Source organism: Nannobrachium achirus, assembly GCF_963921795.1.
Source record: "Nannobrachium achirus genome assembly, chromosome: 14".
Classification (NCBI taxonomy): Eukaryota; Metazoa; Chordata; class Actinopteri; order Myctophiformes; family Myctophidae; genus Nannobrachium; species Nannobrachium achirus.
Genome location: NC_137821.1, coordinates 1,772,872 through 1,792,812, shown reverse-complemented (window position 1 = coordinate 1,792,812; position 19,941 = coordinate 1,772,872). Strand labels below are relative to the sequence as shown.

At 44.0% G+C, this 19,941-nt stretch overlaps 1 protein-coding gene across 1 annotated transcript in view; it reads right to left on the bottom strand.

The window, feature by feature from the left end:
• The window catches only part of plod3 (procollagen-lysine, 2-oxoglutarate 5-dioxygenase 3), a 55,536-nt gene extending 38,521 nt beyond the window's left edge, over positions 1 to 17,015 (bottom strand). The window contains exons 1-3 of the mRNA XM_080742213.1: positions 16,821 to 17,015; positions 5,385 to 5,476; positions 4,251 to 4,387 (exon numbers count right to left, since the gene is read on the bottom strand). Coding sequence (XP_080598339.1) covers positions 4,251 to 4,387; positions 5,385 to 5,476; positions 16,821 to 16,899 — 308 coding nt within the window. The 5' untranslated portion in view covers positions 16,900 to 17,015. The remainder of the gene's footprint in view (positions 1 to 4,250; positions 4,388 to 5,384; positions 5,477 to 16,820) is intronic.
• Between the last annotated feature and the right edge of the window lie 2,926 nt (positions 17,016 to 19,941).

Here is a 19,941-nt window from a genome sequence, read left to right as displayed (position 1 = left end):
CGGTATCGGCCAAGAATTTTGCAATCGGTCCTTCTCTAATGGAAATATCTGATGCATCTCACCAAGTCTGACCTCACAAGCTCCATATTTGGACCCGGACGAGATATACAGGCATCTCCATATATGGAGGCAGCTCCATATATGGAACCGGCAAAGACATCTAGCTGCTGAAATCAGTATGACAGGTTGTGATGTCACACAGTACACAGATGAGCACTATATAAGGGCATTTATGACCCACCGGGAGGCCAGATGCTAGCAGCTCTACGCACACACCACTCCTATAGTCTATTACAAGGGTCTTCAACAGGGGATCCGGGACCCCCGGGGGTCCTCAGAATTACTACAGGGGGTCCTTCAAATCTTTGTGTGATTGAAGCTTTTTTTCCTCCTTTTTCATATCAACCACTCAAACCCTACTGTCCTTATATTGTGAGAACTTTAGCCAAAAATAGCAGATCTACAAGCTCACAACGCCTCGCAGCGCGAGGCGTTGTGGAAGGGGAGGAATGGCAGAATAGCATTGTGAGGCGTTGTGAGCTTGTAGATCTGCTATGTTCATTTTCTTTTGCCCATTTCTTAAATTATTTGACAATTTTGGCCAAAGTTTGACCTGTTTTTATTGCATAGTTTGTTGATTACTTTTGATGCAGTGATGATCTTTTTTCAGGTGTTAAAAAGGTTTTAAAAGTCCTTCGATTGTGTCACTTCAGTGTCATCTGAGGACGCCTCCAAGAACAGATCATGTGGGGACCCCCCTGTGGGTCCCCACCCACAGGTTGAGAAGCACTGGTGTAGATATCAGATTAACTGCAGGCTGTGTGAATGAGACTAGAGTATAGAGGCTATAACCCATTTAGGCCTAGAATTATTGAATGCTTTAACTATTGAAAAATAGCAGATATACAAGCTCACAGCGCAGCACCGAGTGCTGCGCTGCAAGCGTGTAGATCTGCTATTTTTGAAAAAGTTGTGAAAATGTGTGCAAATCTTTGAATATATGTATTTTTAAAGCGAACATTTGTAACTCAAATGGGTCCCTGGAACTAAATATTTTGAGATGGGGGTCCGTGGCCAAATAAATATCATCTTGGGGGTCCTTCACATGAAAAGGTTTGAGAACCACTGACATAGTAGTCTCTCAAGAACAGACTAACTGAGCTCCAGTTGAAGTGAAAAGGACCTTTTCTTTGATGATGGCTGGCCAGATTGCTGACATAGAAACATAGGGTTTTTCAAAAAACCTTAGAAGGATTCAAAAGACACTTATAGATTTGGATCAAAATTCTAAATGTCACAATTTTTCAAAAATAGCAGATATACAAGCTCGCAGCGCGGCATCGCTTGTATATTTGCTGTTTTTCAATATTTAAAGCATAAAATAATGATACACAATAATGTGTACCCGTTCTAAATGGCATAAAGGACAGGGTGTGTCAGTGTGCGCAGCCCGGATGGGCTGGTGTGTGTTTGTGTGTTGTGTGCATTCATTGTGTGTTTTGTGTGTTTATTAGGGCAGGTGTGTCGTGTTTCTGAATGGAGGAAGAAAAGAAGAATAAAAGGAGAGAAAGGAAAGAGATGTGAAAACAAAGAGAAGAAAAGAGATGGTATATAATCTGTCTACGTGTAAACCTGGCATCAGCAGGCTTTCCACGCGGAGGAGAGCGTTCCCTAGACCAGGGGTTTTCACAGTGGGCGACGGGGCACCCTGGGGTGACGGGGCACCCTGGGGTGACGGGGCACCCTGGGGTGACTAGTTGGCACCCTGTGGTGCCGTGACGGCCATCCAGGGGTGCCGTGAGATAATTTTATAGTATTTGAAATTTATTTGGACACTTGAAAAAATATTTAGTATCATTTTAAACTTGAAGTACAAAGTTATTTTCAGTCAGTTCTAACCAAAATGGCTGTTATCTCAATGTTTTCCTCGCAACATAATCACTAAAATATCGTCACTGTCGGGCAGAAACCTCTGTCACACAAAACTAGTGAAAACAGCCGATCTACAAGCACACAATGTGTCTTGTGTGCTTGTAGATCTGATGTGTTCACTAGTCTAGTACATTTAATAGACGATAAATACAAAACGAACGGTTTTGGACATACAAGGTTTCCACCCGACAACGACGATATGCTATAAATATAAGGTGCTGGGAGTGAAAATTATAATATAGGGGTGCCTCTGATTAAAACAAATATTTATGGGGTGCCCTGAGACAAAAAAGTTTGGGAACCCCTGCTCTACACTCTAGTCTAGCGTACCCCTAGCCTCTCCCTTCCCTAAAACACCCAGGGTTAAACAACTAAAAATGGAATTGCTTTCAAAAATAGTCAACGTGAATCTGCCCTCATCCCCTCAGTACCAGCATATCTGACCAAACATCTCCAAAAGGTTAGCGACACCCACAGTCACAACACCAGAGGGAGCAACACAACGATCTGATAACACAAACCTATAAGACACATATGGGTAAATTCTCCTTCTACAACACTGCCACCCAGGTGTGGAATTCCTTGATCCTTAAAACATCTAACTCGCTGGCATCCTTTAAAACTGCCCTGAAAACTCACCTTTCAGGAGGCCAGAGAAGGAGGTAGTTATCACTTCTCCCATAAGACATGCGACGACTGTACATGTGATTGATTGTATATGTGATGTTCAGACTCTTCCCCCTTCCCTAAAACACCCTGACGACGCTCCGCGCGTCCCAGACTCTTCTCCCTTCCCTAAAACACCCTGGACGACGCTCCGCGCGTCCCAGACTCTTCTCCCTTCCCTAAAACACCCTGGACGACGCTCCACGCGTCCCAGACTCTTCTCCCTTCCCTAAAACACCCTGGACGACGCTCCACGCGTCCCAGACTCTTCTCCCTTCCCTAAAACACCCTGGACGACGCTCCACGCGTCCCAGACTCTTCTCCCTTCCCTAAAACACCCTGGACGACGCTCCGCGCGTCCCAGACTCTTCTCCCTTCCCTAAAACACCCTGGACGACGCTCCGCGCGTCCCAGACTCTTCTCCCTTCCCTAAAACACCCTGGACGACGCTCCATGCGTCCCAGACTCTTCTCCCTTCCCTAAAACACCCTGGACGACGCTCCATGCGTCCCAGACTCTTCTCCCTTCCCTAAAACACCCTGGACGACGCTCCGCGCGTCCCAGACTCTTCTCCCTTCCCTAAAACACCCTGGACGACGCTCCGCGCGTCCCAGACTCTTCTCCCTTCCCTAAAACACCCTGGACGACGCTCCACGCGTCCCAGACTCTTCTCCCTTCCCTAAAACACCTTATTTTCTCTCAAGCAGAGATTGGGCAGGTCCTGTGTGTGTGTGTGTGTGTGCGTGTGTGTGTGTGTGTGTGTGTGTGTGTGTGTGTGTGTGCGTGTGTGTGTGTGTGTGCGTGTGTGTGTGTGTGTGTGTGTGTGCGTGTGTGTGTGTGCGTGTGTGTCAAGAGCAAAGGAGTACAAATAATCGGACCACGGGTCAATTTGCTTCCATCAACATTCCTGCAAAAATATTTTTAGGTTAAGTATATTTTTTTAGGATACTCAAGTGTAATTGCACTGGAATGTCGGCGTTATGGCTGTGTGTGTGTGTGTGTGTGTGTTTCACGCAGCCACGCAAATCGCTACACAGTATGTCTACACTGTCATCAACATTGATCTGTCCCATATAGCGCCACCATCAGGCCGATTTTTTCAAACATTTTTGGACACTGCTCCTACACATTTTGCCCTAAAATCACGCTGTGACCTGACGGTCGCTTATCTCCCGATTAGGGAGTCTTACTGGTAAACATTCTTTGTTATGCTAAAGAAAACGACAAGTAGGACCTGATATTTAATGACTTTTTAAGGAGGTTTAGCTTACCTGTCAACAAACAGGATAACTTTGTTCTAGACTAGTGTTTAAGAGGTTTACCTGTCTACAAACAGATTCTAGACCAGTGTTAAAGAGGTTTACCTGTCTACAAACAGATTCTAGACCAGTGTTAAAGAGGTTTACCTGTCTACAAACAGATTCTAGACCAGTGTTAAAGAGGTTTACCTGTCTACAAACAGAATAACTTTGTTCTAGACTAGTGTTTAAGAGGTTTACCTGTCTACAAACAGAATAACTTTGTTCTAGACTAGTGTTAAAGAGGTTTACCTGTCTACAAACAGAATAGCTTTGTTCTAGACTAGTGTTAAAGAGGTTTACCTGTCTACAAACAGAATAGCTTTGTTCTAGACTAGTGTTTAAGAGGTTTACCTGTCTACAAACAGAATAACTTTGTTCTTGTCCTCAGAGTGTTTCAGGAGTTCCTTCTTCAGCCAGCGAACCTTCTGTCCTCCTCCCACCGTCCTGGCGACGTCTCCACCCTTCCACTCCTCCCCTAGACCCAGCACCTACACACACACAGAGACACACACACACACACAGAGACACACACACAAACACAGAGAGACACAGAGACACACACACACACACACACACACACACATTAAGCATTTATATAGAACAGATACAGTATTATAGGTTACATCCACATAATCATGTCATATGTCTTCATGATACAATAAGCATCTGAAGTATCACCTCGTGTTGTCCTTCATTAGTGTGAAGTCACTGTGTTTTCAAACCATGTCCCAATATGTGATTCTTGAAACATGGCGCGCGCAAAAAGCTAGGGAGTCTGTAGTTCTAAGTGCAACAGGGAGTTTATTCCACAGTTTGGGGGCCAGGAGGGAGAAGAGTCTAGGACCAGTGGATCGTTGTCCTGGGGTTTTTAGCGAGGGTTCTGTCAGCATCCTTTGGTGCGCTGGTACAGGGGCTGCACCGCGACTCAGTGTGTCATGTATTCCTTGATGTGTTACAACTATATCATATCACATCATGTTTGTGTCTATGCGACCGCGGTTTTCCCAGTGAACCTGAGCGCAACGGTGGGGGCACAGGAGTGTTGGGAACACACCACTGACTATTGCCGATGATGGAGAGGTTATAATATAGCTTTATGTATTGAGAGGCACTCTTGCCGATTTCGTAAGAGACTCGTCGCCAATTGCAAGATATTTAAAAGTTATTTGGGGCCATGATGATAACCTCTTCTTCCCATTATTAGATTAAGGATTTATATTGTCTGTAGTTTTACTAGTAGGCTAGTGTAGGCTTAGAAGCATTTTCAGAAGTTAATTTAATGATTTCCTTTATCGTCATCTTGTGTTAATGCACGCAACTGTTTTCTCCAGGTTTTAAGGTCTTATTTTAGTTTTTTCTCATAAGCTGGAGACCCTCCTTGCCCACCGGCCCCCACCGTTGCGCTCAGGTTCACCGGGAAAAATACGGTCGCTTTAGTGAGGGTTCTGTCAGACTGTGTGTGTGTGTGTGTGTGCGTGCGTGTACCTTCACAGTGTAGTTGAACTCTCTAATAGTTCTCATGAACCTCAGGAAGCCGTCGGTCTCCTCTGTGGCTGCAGTGATGACCAGGAGGTTATCTATAAAAACAAACACACACACACACACACACACACACACACACACACACACACACACACACACACACACACACACACACACACACACACACACACACACACACACACACACACACACACACACACACACACACACACACACACACACACACACACACACACACACACACACACACACACACACAGAGAGAGAGACAGTCAGTCAGATGTATATGTTACCGGATGTTTGGGTAACGCAGGACGTTCTATGTAAGAGCGCTTGTTTTGTCGTTCACCACACACCAATCACCACCAGGTGGCGACAACAGCCATTCACTAGTGAAGGCGCTGACGTCACTCGTGTGCGACTCTATTTGCGACTTTATTTACTAGCCTAGCCTAGCCTAGCCTAGCCTAGCCTAGCCTAGCCTAGCTTAGCCATTAGCTCCATTGTAGTCACTTGGACAGGGCGTTTATCGTGGGCTTGCCCAGGCCTTACGGCCTGGGCATAAATATAACGATTGCATTCACCACGGCTTCGTACCTGGCCCGCTCTTCGCGGCCACTCGCGCCTGCGGCGCTCGGGGGCGAAGAGCAGGACCAAGGTCCGCTGGCCTGCGCGCCGCTTGCAATGTCGTGGACAATCGAGCGGCTCCGCTCCGCCCCGTGCTGCATGACGAGTGCTACGTTTCTCGACCGTCCTGTTTCTCTATCATCCGGTGACATATACATTAATGGTAATCATGATAATCACTCATGCCCTCCAGACCCCTAACCCCCCCCCTCACTCTCTCTAAAGACAGACAAACATTCCAACCTGTGTCTGTGTTTTCTGTTGATGAGAAGATTGATGTGATAGTTTACAGTAATCTGCTCACTACTGTAAACTATCTGTAACTGTAACATTCCTTTAGTAATCTGCTCACTAGACTAAACTCTATCTGAATTCTAACCAACTGTGTATCACATTCCTTAGTAATCCATCACTACTCTAAACTCAGCACAAAAAGAAAGGAAACCTGACTTCGGTCCATTATATCTCCCCTTTCATAATACCACATTGTATTGTGTTTTATATAATTTTCATTGTTGATTTGTCACCTTTACGAGGTACAGCTTGTAAGCATCAGGTATTCGAGGCATGAGCGACACAGCCAAACGTGTGGGTTCTGCTGGCATTTAGTCTCATTTTGGGCTTCCCTGACACTGAGCTTAACATTAACAAAGTGTAAAAATGGCCAATATGTGTTGTTTTTTTCTATTCCTTATTACTGTGGGAGAGTACAATCATTCAATGCTCCAAGCAACAAAGGTGAACACCAAAAGAACAATATTGCAGGCCTGCCAGGCCACTTTGACCATTTTTGGAGGGGCGCTACCCACACGTTTGGCTGTGTTGCTCTTCCCATGAATGCCCGATGCTTACAATCTGTAAAGATTGTAAGGTGACAAATCAACGATAACAATGATATTAAAAACAATACCATTTGACATAATTAAAGGGGGGATATAATGGACCGAATGTTGGCAAAGTTTGGTCGGCAGACTCTGCACTACCCACACGTTTGGCTGTGGTGCTCATTCCATGAATGCCGTGCTGATGCTTACAAACTGTACCTCGTTGTAAATTTGACGAATCAACGATAAAAATTATATAAATCACAATACTATTTGGTATTATTAAAGGGGAGATATAATGGACCAAAGTCAAGTTTCCTTTCTTTTTGTGCTGAGTTATATCTGTATTCTAACTGTGTATCATTCCTTTAGTAATCTAGTAGTAGTCACTACTCTAAAAACTATATCTGTATTAACTGTGTATTAGTGATGGGCTGGGATTAATTCACTTGTATTTGCGGAGCTGCATGTCCGGTGCCATCTAAACCCTCTAATAATTGGTAAGACTGAACAGGAAATATCATACTTGATACAGTCTACTTATTTTTTCACACTCTACCAATCTCTTTGCCAAAAAAAAATAGCCATTCTACAAGCTCACAACGCGTTGTGAGCTTGTAGATCTGCCCCAGGATAATAGATTTGGGGGATATTTTGATTATTGCGATAATATCGTAAATCGCAATTTCTTTAGTCACAATAAATGTTCATATCATCCCATCATTCCTTCAGTTAACTGATCTGGGCTACAGTGAACATGAGGGTTTGCCTCTCAATTGTACTCTGAATTGAAATAAAGCTTATGATCTGCTCACAACGTTAAAACTCTTCTTCTCTGCATTGTAACAAACTGTACCACTAGTAGTCACTACTCTGTATCTGTACTCTATCTGCTGTGCTGCCTCTGGAGACTGGATTTCACCCACAGGATCAATCAAAGATCTATCAAATGTACTGTATATGTATTGACCCCTGATGTACAGGAGGAGCTTTCAAACTTTTTGGACTCAGGGCACCCCTGTAAACAACCTTTTCATCCATGGCACCCCTGAGTTACACTGTTAATGTTTAGAATGTTACATCCTATTGGAGAAATATCCGTTTCCATCAGAACTGACTGAAAATAATGTTATACTTGATGTTTAACCACTTGAACCCCATTATGCCTATTCTGGAGGAAAGGTTCACCAAAAAAATTGCCGTAGATCTGCTATTTTTGGTGAAGAGATAGAGTTGGCCCTAGATGGAAAAATAACTCATCAAGTACAGTGCAAATCAGGTCTGTTTTACTAGACCCCTGTAGATTGATAGATCCATCTATCTACAGACCCCTGTAGATATTGCGTGCCTATCTTTGGCACGTCGCTTCAAGTAGATGGACCCTTTCCCCTCTCCTCCCTGTTCCTCTGAGTTTGTGTAGATCATACATGGGCAACTGGCGGCCCGAGGGCCACATGCGGCCCCCACCTTCACTTAATGCGGCCCCCTGGTTAATATCAGAATACTGATAGATTATTGATTTCAGCTGTTACAGTTCCAAACATCCAAACATGACCCAATGTAATTCCTTCAGTCTATATTAGCAGCTTAATGACTAGTATAGTAGCACTAAAATGTTAGTCTTTTTTATGTCCAACGTATTTGTATTTAAGTTCATTGAGTTAACATGAGTATATAACTAAATGCATTTGAAATTAAATCAAAATGTTACATTTCAGGATTCCAATTAAAAAACAACCAAAAACAATTCAAGATTCCAATTCAAAAGAAGCAAACATAGCAGATATACAAGCTCAAAGCGCGATGCGCTTTGAGCTTGTAGATCTGCCATTTTTGCTTCTTTTGTATGAGTCCTAGATTGACAAAGTAGGACGTAGCAATATGCATTGTGGCCCTCTGGAGTGAAGATGGAAATATAGTGCTGGCCCTCTGGAGTGAAGGTGTAAATATAGTGGCCCTCTGGAGTGAAGGTGTAAATATAGTGGCCCTCTGGAGTGAAGGTGTAAATATAGTGGCCCTCTGGAGTGAAGGTGTAAATATAGTGGCCCTCTGGAGTGAAGGTGTAAATATAGTGGCCCTCACCATCATCAAAGTTGCCCACCCCTGGTGTAGAGCAATAACTTCCAATCCTATGACTTCTGGAATGGTTGACACATCGGCTAAGAAACATGGTGTCTGGGATTCATGTTAGGAGGAAACTGATCAATATCTGATCCATTTATCATTGTTTTCACAGAGAGAAGAAGCTCCTCTGTGAGCGTGGTGTCATTTTATTTCCATTTCATAAATGTTCTCCTCTCTCGCCCGTGTTTTGTGTGTGCTTTGTGTGTTTTGTGTGTGCTTTGTGTGTGTTTTGTGTGTGTGTGTGCTTTGTGTGTTTTGTGTGTGTGCTGTGCTGAAGCTATCATTTCTCCTAAGTGAGTGTGGTGGTATTTTCTTTCCATTTCATTCACTTTCTCCTCTCTAGTTTGGTAGATTTCCGAACGGGGAGGCGGGGGAAAGGGTCCATCTACTAGAAGACATGTGTGAAAGATATGTAAGCGTAGATAATAGATAATAGTATATCCCCCCTGAAGCAGGGACCCCCAGAACCTCCTCTAGAAGGCCTGAAGCAGGGACCCCCAGGACCTCCTCTAGAAGGCCTGAAGCAGGGACCCCCAGAACCTCCTCTAGAAGGCCTGAAGCAGGGACCCCCAGAACCTCCTCTAGAAGGCCTGAAGCAGGGACCCCCAGAACCTCCTCTAGAAGGCCTGAAGCAGGGACCCCCAGAACCTCCCTCTGGAAGGCCTGAAGCAGGGACCCCCAGAACCTCTGGTGAACAAGCAGTAGTGAGTTTAAATAAATGCCTCCCTCTCATTACATTAGTCTTTTCTTAGTATTTCATTAGCATAATGTTTGGGCAGTTTAAAACCTTTTGAAATAGTGAAAATAGACAGTTTTAAACAACACGTTGTGAGCTTGTAGATCAGCTATTTGAACTATGTTATCCCTTGGCCCTTGGTGTAAAAAAGAAAGAAAAAAAAACATTTGTTTATAAAAAAAACAGTTGAAGCCAAACAAGTCTATGAACCATCTATGAAATCTATGAACAAGTTTAATCTGCAACATAATGTTTATACGTTATGTAGTGGAGGTCCCTGCTTCATCTCTCTCTCAACTAAGGGGTCCCTGCTTCATCTCTCTCTCAACTAAGGGGTCCCTGCTTCATCTCTCTCTCAACTAAGGGGTCCCTGCTTCATCTCTCTCTCAACTAAGGGGTCCCTGCTTCATCTCTCTCTCAACTAAGGGGTCCCTGCTTCATCTCTCTCTCAACTAAGGGGTCCCTGCTTCATCTCTCTCTCAGCTAAGGGGTCCCTGCTTCATCTCTCTCTCAACTAAGGGGTCCCTGCTTCATCTGTGTCTCAACTAAGGGGTCCCTGCTTCATCTGTGTCTCAACTAAGGGGTCCCTGCTTCATCTGTGTCTCAACTAAGGGGTCCCTGCTTCATCTGTGTCTCAACTAAGGGGTCCCTGCTTAATCTCTCTCTCAGCTAAGGGGTCCCTGCTTCATCTCTCTCTCAGCTAAGGGGTCCCTGCTTCATCTCTCTCTCAGCTAAGGGGTCCCTGCTTCATCTCTCTCAGCTAAGGGGTCCCTGATTCATCTCTCTCTCAGCTAAGGGGTCCCTGCTTCATCTCTCTCTCAGCTAAGGGGTCCCTGCTTCATTTCTCTCTCAACTAAGGGGTCCCTGCTTCATCTGTCTCTCAGCTAAGGGGTCCCTGCTTCATCTGTCTCTCAACTAAGGGGTCCCTGCTTCATCTGTGTCTCAACTAAGGGGTCCCTGCTTAATCTCTCTCTCAGCTAAGGGGTCCCTGCTTCATCTCTCTCTCAGCTAAGGGGTCCCTGATTCATCTCTCTCTCAGCTAAGGGGTCCCTGCTTCATCTCTGTCTCAGGTAAGGGGTCCCTGCTTCATCTCTGTCTCAACTAAGGGGTCCCTGCTTCATCTCTCTCTCAGCTAAGGGATCCCTGCTTCATCTCTGTCTCAAGTAAGGGGTCCCTGCTTCATCTCTCTCTCAGCTAAGGGGTCCCTGCTTCATCTCTCTCTCAGCTAAGGGGTCCCTGCTTCATCTCTCTCTCAGCTAAGGGGTCCCTGCTTCATCTCTCTCTCAGCTAAGGGGTCCCTGCTTCATCTCTCTCTCAGCTAAGGGGTCCCTGCTTCATCTCTGTCTCAGCTAAGGGGTCCCTGCTTCATCTCTCTCTCAGCTAAGGGGTCCCTGCTTCAACACTCTCTCAGCTATAATCTTAACCTTTCCCTGTCAGACAGTACAGTAACAGTGTAAAGTGTAAAGGGTGCACCAGGCCCATCCCAGCCCCCAGGCTGTCAGGGTGAATGTTGACCTGTGAGGAATCTGTCAGAACATTCCTCTGACGCTCACAGAACGGCCCTTGTCCTGTCCTCACCTGGACCTGGCCTCACCGACCCCGGGGTGTGCGTGTGTGTGTGCGTGTGTGTAACTGTGCGTGTGTACATAGATACGTGCCTGTGTGTGTGTGCGTGTAACTGTGCGTGCGCGTGTGTTGCTAAGAATATACCCATTCATTCATTGTACTGCACAAGTTAAAGGAAGGAAGTTAAAGGAAGGAAGAGAGACAGACAGACAGAGGGACAGACAGAGGGACAGACAGAGAGACAGACAGACAGACAGACAGACAGACAGACAGACAGACAGACAGACAGACAGACAGACAGACAGACAGACAGACAGACAGACAGACAGACAGACAGACAGACAGACAGACAGACAGACAGACAGACAGACAGACAGACAGACAGACAGACAGACAGACAGACAGACAGACAGACAGACAGACAGACAGACAGACAGACAGACAGACAGACAGACAGACAGACAGACAGACAGACAGACAGACAGACAGACAGACAGACAGACAGACAGACAGACAGACAGACAGACAGACAGACAGACAGACAGACAGACAGACAGACAGACAGACAGACAGACAGACAGACAGACAGACAGACAGACAGACAGACAGACAGACAGACAGACAGACAGACAGACAGACAGACAGACAGACAGACAGACAGACAGACAGACAGACAGACAGACAGACAGACAGACAGACAGACAGACAGACAGACAGACAGACAGACAGACAGACAGACAGACAGACAGACAGACAGACAGAGAGAGAGAGAGAGAGAGAGAGAGAGAGAGAGAGAGAGAGAGAGAGAGAGACACAGCAGTGGGAAAGTCCTGATCTGGCGAAGCCCGAACTGGCGAACAGGGGAAATGTCCCCTACCGTAGCGATCTGGCGAATCGTTTTATTGTCTTAAACATGGCTCTGTTTTAAGGCATTTTTCGTAGTTATTGAGTGCTTGCGCATTGGTCTCGCCTGTTGCCCGTGGCGGTATTGTAAATGACGCCGCAGCTCCAGGCGGAGCCGCTCGATTGTCCACGACACTGCAAGCGGCGCGAAGGCCAGCGGACCTTGGTCCTGCTCTTCGCCCCCGAGCGCCGGCGGCGCTCCGCCGGCCGCGCGAGTTACGAAGCCGTGGTGAATGCAATCGTTATATTTATGCCCAGGCCGTAAGGCCTGGGCAAGCGCACGATAAACGCCCTGTCCAGAAGGAAAAAGACGAAAAATATGCAGAAGTTTTTTTTTTCCCTTTTTCTTTCGCCAGATCGCTACGGTAGGAGACATTTCCCCTGTTCGCCAGTTCGGGCTTCGCCAAAAAGGTACGTGCCCACAGCAGTAAGATATGTGAGCTGCTGTGATAGGAGAAGGATATCAAATGGAACCCAACCACCTTAAAGACAACTAATCATTGTATTTATCCCTGCTCTGCCTGCATGTAACCTTGATACATGAACACTCCTTTCACTTGGACATATTTAGTTCTGATTGTATCGTATTGTATTGTGTACACTTCTGCTTTGACAATGTCTGTATGTTTTCTCATGCCAATAAAGTCTATTGAATTGAGACAGACAGGCGGGGGTGAATCAGGACCCCTGGGTTTTTTGGACAACCACTGTTTTAAGCTGCTCAAACATTATGTTACACACACACACACACACACACACACACACACACACACACACACACACACACACACACACACACACACACACACACACACACACACACACACACACACACACACACACACACACACACACACACACACACACACACGTGTAAAGCCCCAAGCACACACAGATGTAAGCTATAGCAAACAACAACATGTGTATTCTAGTCTGTCTGCCTGCCTGTCTGTCATCTGTCTGATCAATATGGGGGTCCTTGACATGATAATCTTTGAGAACTACTGAGCTAAATATATATAAAACATCTACTGTATCTATCTACCTACAGTACCTACCTACTGTATAAGTTTACACAAGTAGCAGGGGTCTTCAACAGGGGGTCCGGGACCCCTAGGGGGTCCACTGAATATTTGTGTGGTGTGGGGCATCTACAAAGAGTAGAACTAGACTATATACTCATGCAGTAAACTAACAAACCTGTGTGAACATGGGTGGATAGTTTAGCTGTGCTAGGCTAGAGTAGATCTACAAACATAGCTCATAGTTTGTTGATCTGCTATTGTCAGAGAGTTGGCATCAGAGGTGGGAAAAGAGCAGACCAAGTACAGAGCCAAACGGGTCAAGATGACTACATGAAATATAGAGTTTAAAAGGTTAACTGTCTGAGAATGTAATACACATTAATATGAAGTAAGGCTCGAAATGTTATCGATATCGAGGTATCAACATGCAAGGTATACAGTACTTGAAATGAGATATTGGTGTATGTGTCAAATTAATTAACACACACACTATGCATGCACGTAGCAAAAAGCAGTCTATCTGTAACCAGGTGTGGTTATTTCAATAAAACTATTGTTGGAAAATGGAAATAAGGCATTTAATGTCTTTATTCTATGTGTACTGTGCAGTGTGCATGCATGGATATGATATTCATTTAATGTCTTTATTCTATGTGTACTGTGCAGTGTACATGCATGGATATGATATTCATTTATTGTCTTTATTCTATGTGTACTGTGCAGTGTGCATGCATGGATATGATATTCATTATCTGGGTTAGGCAGGCAGTGGACCTAAAGCAGAACAACATTAAAAACTATATAATGCAAGTGTTTTTACTAATATTGAGTGTAATACTGAGGTATTCAACAATGTTATCGAATATCGAAGATTGTCCTAATATCACACAGCCTTCATATGAAGCCAACATGCTAATGGAGAGATCACGTGTGAAACAAGTCTATTAGTCGGGGAATATTAACTCATTGTGTGCCATTCACGAGTATTCTCGTGATATATTAGCGCATCCCACAGTGCCAATCACGAGAATACTCGTGATTTAAAAAAAAAAAAAAAAAAAAAAAAAAAACTTTTTTTTTAAAATTTTTTTTAAAAAATTTTTTTTTTGGACCCCATCAAATCTAGTGAACATGATTTCAATCGCGATTTTGCATGTTCCACCCCCATACAACCCCCATACAACTCAGGTAGCAGACCTCCAAGCTCACAACAGTGTAAAACACAACGGCTATTATCTCAAGAATGCCTGAACGGATTTCCAATCGTTTTTTTTTGTTTGAAAGCTGTGAACAAACTGCACAAATCCACCCCAATGCAATCCAGGATTGCATTGGATTTTTTAGAGCTCATTCTTCTCTGTTTTTTTCCCATGCATGAGGTGTGCAAGGGTTAATCATGGCTAAGTTGACGAAAATAAGGCTTTTAAAATGCTTGGTAGCCAATAGCTAACTTCAAGCTAACTTCATCCTCTTCCTGTACATGCACAAAGGAAAGTGTTCAGGCAAGTCATGGCTGCAGGGCTTCTGCATATACCAGCATATCTCTATGGGAAAGTCTCTAGCACTCTGGACACCCTCTAGTGGTGAAAGGGTGGCATTAAATGAGTTAATAAAACCTGGGAATAAATTTGTTAAAGCATATTTTTTTGGGGAGTATTTTTTCCCTTATAGCAAAGTGTATAGTAAGTGAATGAGACCCAGAATTACCCTAGCTGTCAAATATTTTGCTAGGGATGTTGAATTTCAATCTGTGTTAGATATGTTACTAGACACCTTTATGAACACATTGGTGAAGAAATAGTTTGGTAAGGAATTTATTCCCAGCTTTGACAGGTATTCTGCTCAAATTCCCTGACTATATGGAGCTGCAGTTTCCTGCTTCATCTCTCTCTCTCTCTCTCAGCTAAAAGGATATTCTCTTGACCTGAACAAACCCTGGACTGTGGGGTTCAGCAGTGGGCTAGGCTAGTAGGCTGCAGGCTTCAGTATTTGCTTGAGTCAAGAAACCAAGGATTTTTCTCTGGAAGGTTCTGGAATGCACTGCCTATGGATTTAAGGCTGGCTCAGTCACTGTCATCTTTTACATCATTGGTTCTCAACCCGACCCCAGGGGGGTCCCCACATTATTTTGGGGGTCCCCAGATGATTAACTTAATGTGAAACATTGTTTTCTCACTCAACAGTAATAGAGGATATCTGCACATTTCTAAAGTGCATTTTAAGGACTTTTTAAAACTTCTAAAATGACAAATTAAACATTGGCCACATTGTCAAATATTAGAGGCAGACATGGTGAAAATAGCAGATCTACATGCTCACAGCGAGGCGTTGTGAGCATGTAGATCTGCTATTTTCACAATAGAACAGTGTTATACAAAATGTAACACCTCAACTCTTAGAAACAGTGTTTTCTAAAATGCTTTATAAATCAAATGTATAATTATTATCTTCTTGAATCATTCAGTAAAGGGCATTAAAAGCCTGGTGTATGAATCAGTGTTGTATTTAAGTGAAGACTTGAGAGATAATATCACACATTAACATCATCCCATAACACCATTCTCTCAAAGTGGGGTCCGGGGACCCCCAGGGGTCCTTGAGGGAGTTCCAGGGGATCCCCAGCTAAATGATAAGTAAGAACCAAATGGACCCTTACAGGTCTGTAACTCTGAGAGAGTACACATGGAACCAAGGCTACAAATGGAACCAAGGGTCCATTTGTACCCTCTCAGTGCAAATGGGGGTCCGCGGGCTGATGATGATAAGTGTCATCAGCCCAGCTTGAGATGAAAAGGTTTGATAACCAGTGGCCTACACAACACCATCTGTAACTCTGAGTGTGCAAATGGAACCAAATGGACCCAAACCATTTGGTTCCATTCGTACACTCTCAGAGTTAATTTAACATTGATTTTTACAATAAATTGGGGTCCAAGAATTAGAGATGCCATGATTAAATAGGGGTCCGTCGTAGTAGCCTATAATGGATGTCAAACTGGGGGTCCTTGAAATTAAAACGGTTGAGAGTCACTGCTAGCACTGTACAAATCTTCTCTCGTGGGGGTCCCTAGCATGCCTTTTCAAATGGGGGTCTGCGGCCTAATAAGTGTCAAATTGGGGGTCCTTGACATGAATAAAAGTTTGATAACCAGTAGCCTACACAAACCCCTACATAACCTGACAATATAATTATAAACAATAACATTACAAAAACAGCATTTAAACTAACAAGCACAACAACCCGTAGTAGCAGCAATAAGACCTTTTATACACTCATTAAATACGGTCATTAAACCCGTGTCAAAACGCAGACAAACACATGTTTTATGATTAAAAATAAGTAAATAAAACAGTTTATTCCAGTGTCTAAATAGACGCATAAAAGTGTGTAACTCTGACAGTGTATCAAATGGAACCAAATGGACCCGCTAGGGTCCATTTGGTTCCATTTGTTACACTGTCAGAGTTAAATTGAGACCTTGAAATGCAACAGTTTGAGAACCACAGTAAATAAACCATGTTAGTTTAGTAGAGCGGAGCTCCATGCCAGAGCAGACCGGCGGGACGCTGTGCTCTCAGTGGCCGGGCTAGGAGCGCTGCGAGGCGGCCTTACCTGCAGAGGGCCTCCGCTGCTGCTCGGAGGACGCGGAGCTCCACAGCACGCACAGCAACAACAGCCCGAAACGACACATAACTATCACCAAATATGGTTGTTTAATTACCACAATAAATGTCAATTAAACTACATTAAACTAGTGTTGTTGTGTGTCACGAATCCATGTGTGTGTGTGTGTGGGGTGATGTATTCTCGTCCAAGTCTCGCGGTGTAATGATGAAGGAAACATTTCTAATCACAGTCCCTTACACCAAGCCCCGCCCCGTCCCGCCGCCTACGACCAATGGGGAGCCCTGCATGGCCCGATTGACGGGCGGCCCGGCCAATGAGCGCCCGAGAAGGGCCGGTGACGGCCAATGGGAGGCGGACAGATGGGTGTTGGGGGCGGAGCAGTGATTTTCCCTCAGAAAGTTCCTGAAAACTGGAGAAAGTCGATCCTCTGCCACGTCCCAGGGTAGAGAGACATAGGCTTACACTGTGGAGAGAGAGAGAGAGAGAGAGAGAGAGAGAGAGAGAGAGAGAGAGAGAGAGAGAGAGAGAGAGGGAGGGAGGGAGGGAGGGAGAGAGAGAGAGGGAGGGAGGGGGAGGGAGGGAGGGAGGGAGGGAGAGAGAGAGAGAGAGAGAGAGAGAGAGAGAGAGAGAGAGAGACTGCACTAATAGAAGTATCAATAAAGTTAGAATTTGAATAATTGTGTACATTTATTCCATCCACTGATTATTTTTTGTATAATAATAATAATAATGTAATAATTAAAATAATTGTAATTGTTTTATTCCTGCTTTCTTCTCTTTCTTTCTTTCCCAGACCTTTGTGTGATTCTTCTTTCATTTCTTTCACATACTGCTGGAAATGTGCTTACTGCTCTCTTCAGCTAAGCAATACTTCTGGGAACTTGGCTAAGCAATACTTCTAAGATTGGCTAAGCAGCAACGTTGTTGGGTATTGATTGGTTGATTAGCTGACTAATTGATTGATTGATTGTTTGTTTGTTTGTTTGATTGATTGATTGATTGATTGATTGATTGATTGATTGATTGATTGATTGATTGATTGATTGATTGATTGAAGACTTTATTGGAAGGTTGCATAGAAAGGTACAGTTTCATGACAGTAGGCTACAGTTCACTGGTGGCCTACAAGGTCAACTAAAAGGATTCCTCAAAAAAGGCTTTTGGGCTTGATTCAATTGAGATCCTTTTTAACTCATATAACATAGGATGACATACACATATGCAGAACATATAAAACATATAAATGTTTGAGAACACTTGCCCAATAATTCAATTCAATACATATGTACGGCCTATAAAGAATAATTCAATACAATACATATGTACGGCCTATAAAGAATAATTCAATACAATACATATGTACGGCCTATAAAGAATAATTCAATACAATACATATGTACGGCCTATAAAGAATAATTCAATTCAATACATATGTACGGCCTATAAAGAATAATTCAATTCAATACATATGTACGGCCTATAAAGAATAATTCAATTCAATACATATGTACGGCCTATAAAGAATAATTCAATTCAATACATATGTACGGCCTATAAAGAATAATTCAATTCAATACATATGTACGGCCTATAAAGAATAATTCAATTCAATACATATGTACGGCCTATAAAGAAATCAGGCCAAAAAGGCTCCTGAATTGAATTGAATTATTCTAGGGCAATGGTTCCCAAACATTTCAGGCCGTGATCCCCAATAATGAACCGACTTGTCTTGTCAGGGTGCCTGTCGGGGTCCCATCTCATTTGGGGACCCACAAGTGTACAAAAGTCTGGGTTTCCGAGGCTATGAGTACATAAACAAGGCTCCAAACTGCCCAAAACAAACAGGGTTCTGCTTAACCTTCCATCTCGGGCCCACCTCACCGCTAACAACTCTCTAAGCGTGGGGAGGCTCATGGTAGCTACAGCATCTTGCAATGGGCCATCTTACAAGATATACTACACCACTAAGATACCCATGCATGTAGGCTACCTGACAAACTACTTCCTAAAGGTCAATTACAACACCAGAGTCAGCTCCACTAATCACGTTCAGCCCAAATTTGTCTAAAAAAGGGTCAAATGCTAAAATGTGGAACGCCCTACCGAAGGCCTTAAAGGAGTAGTTCACCCCCAAAATGACTTGTTTTCTATTGATTACTCAGGCCATGGAGACTAGAGTTTTTAGTTTTTTTGTCGCATTCCTAAAACAATAATTTGCTTTCAATAAATTTACCCCCATTGACTCCGGATGGGGACCCACATGCATTCGGGTCCCCATCCGGAATCAATGGGGGTAAGTAAATGTACTATAATCAATTTTTGTCTTAGGAATGCGACAAATACAAAAAAGAATTATTGAACTCAAGTCTCCATGGCATCAAAGAGGTAATTTTGGGGGTGAACTACTCCTTTAAAGCATACATGGGCAACTGGCGGCCTGGGGGCCACATGCGGCCCCCACCATCACTTAATGTGGCCCACAGGTTAATATTGGAGTACTGTAAAAATAAAGACAAATAAAATGAAAGTTTGTTTTCAGGATTCCCTTTCAAAAATAGCAAAAATAGCAGATCTACAAGCTCAAAACGCGATGCGCTGCAACACGTTTTGAGCTTGTAGATCAGCTATTTTTGCTGTGTGTATGCAGTGTGGCCCTCTGGGGTGAGTGTGGAAATATAGTGGCCCTCTCCATCATCAACATTGCCCACCACTGACTTAAAGGAATATAAATCCCTGCCTTCCTTTAAAACAGCACTGAAAAGCCATATATGCACTTAGAGGCGGCTGCCACTTGAAAGTGGTAAATAAAAACAAAGCCTATCCTTAATGTACCTTCCCCCGACCCTTCTATTGTAAATACCTTTTATTATGTATTGTTTTTTGTTCTGATATCTTCTGCATACTGTGTTCTCTCTGGCCACTAGGTGGCGCCTTGCATTAGCTAACAGGGGGTCCGGGATTCTGAGGGGGTCCTCAGAGTTACTACAGGGGGTCCGGGACCCCTAGGGGATCCTCAGAGTTACTACAGAGGGTCCGGGACCCCTAGCTAGGCCTAGGGGATCCTCAGAGTTACTACAGGGGGTCCGGGACCCCTAGGGGGTCC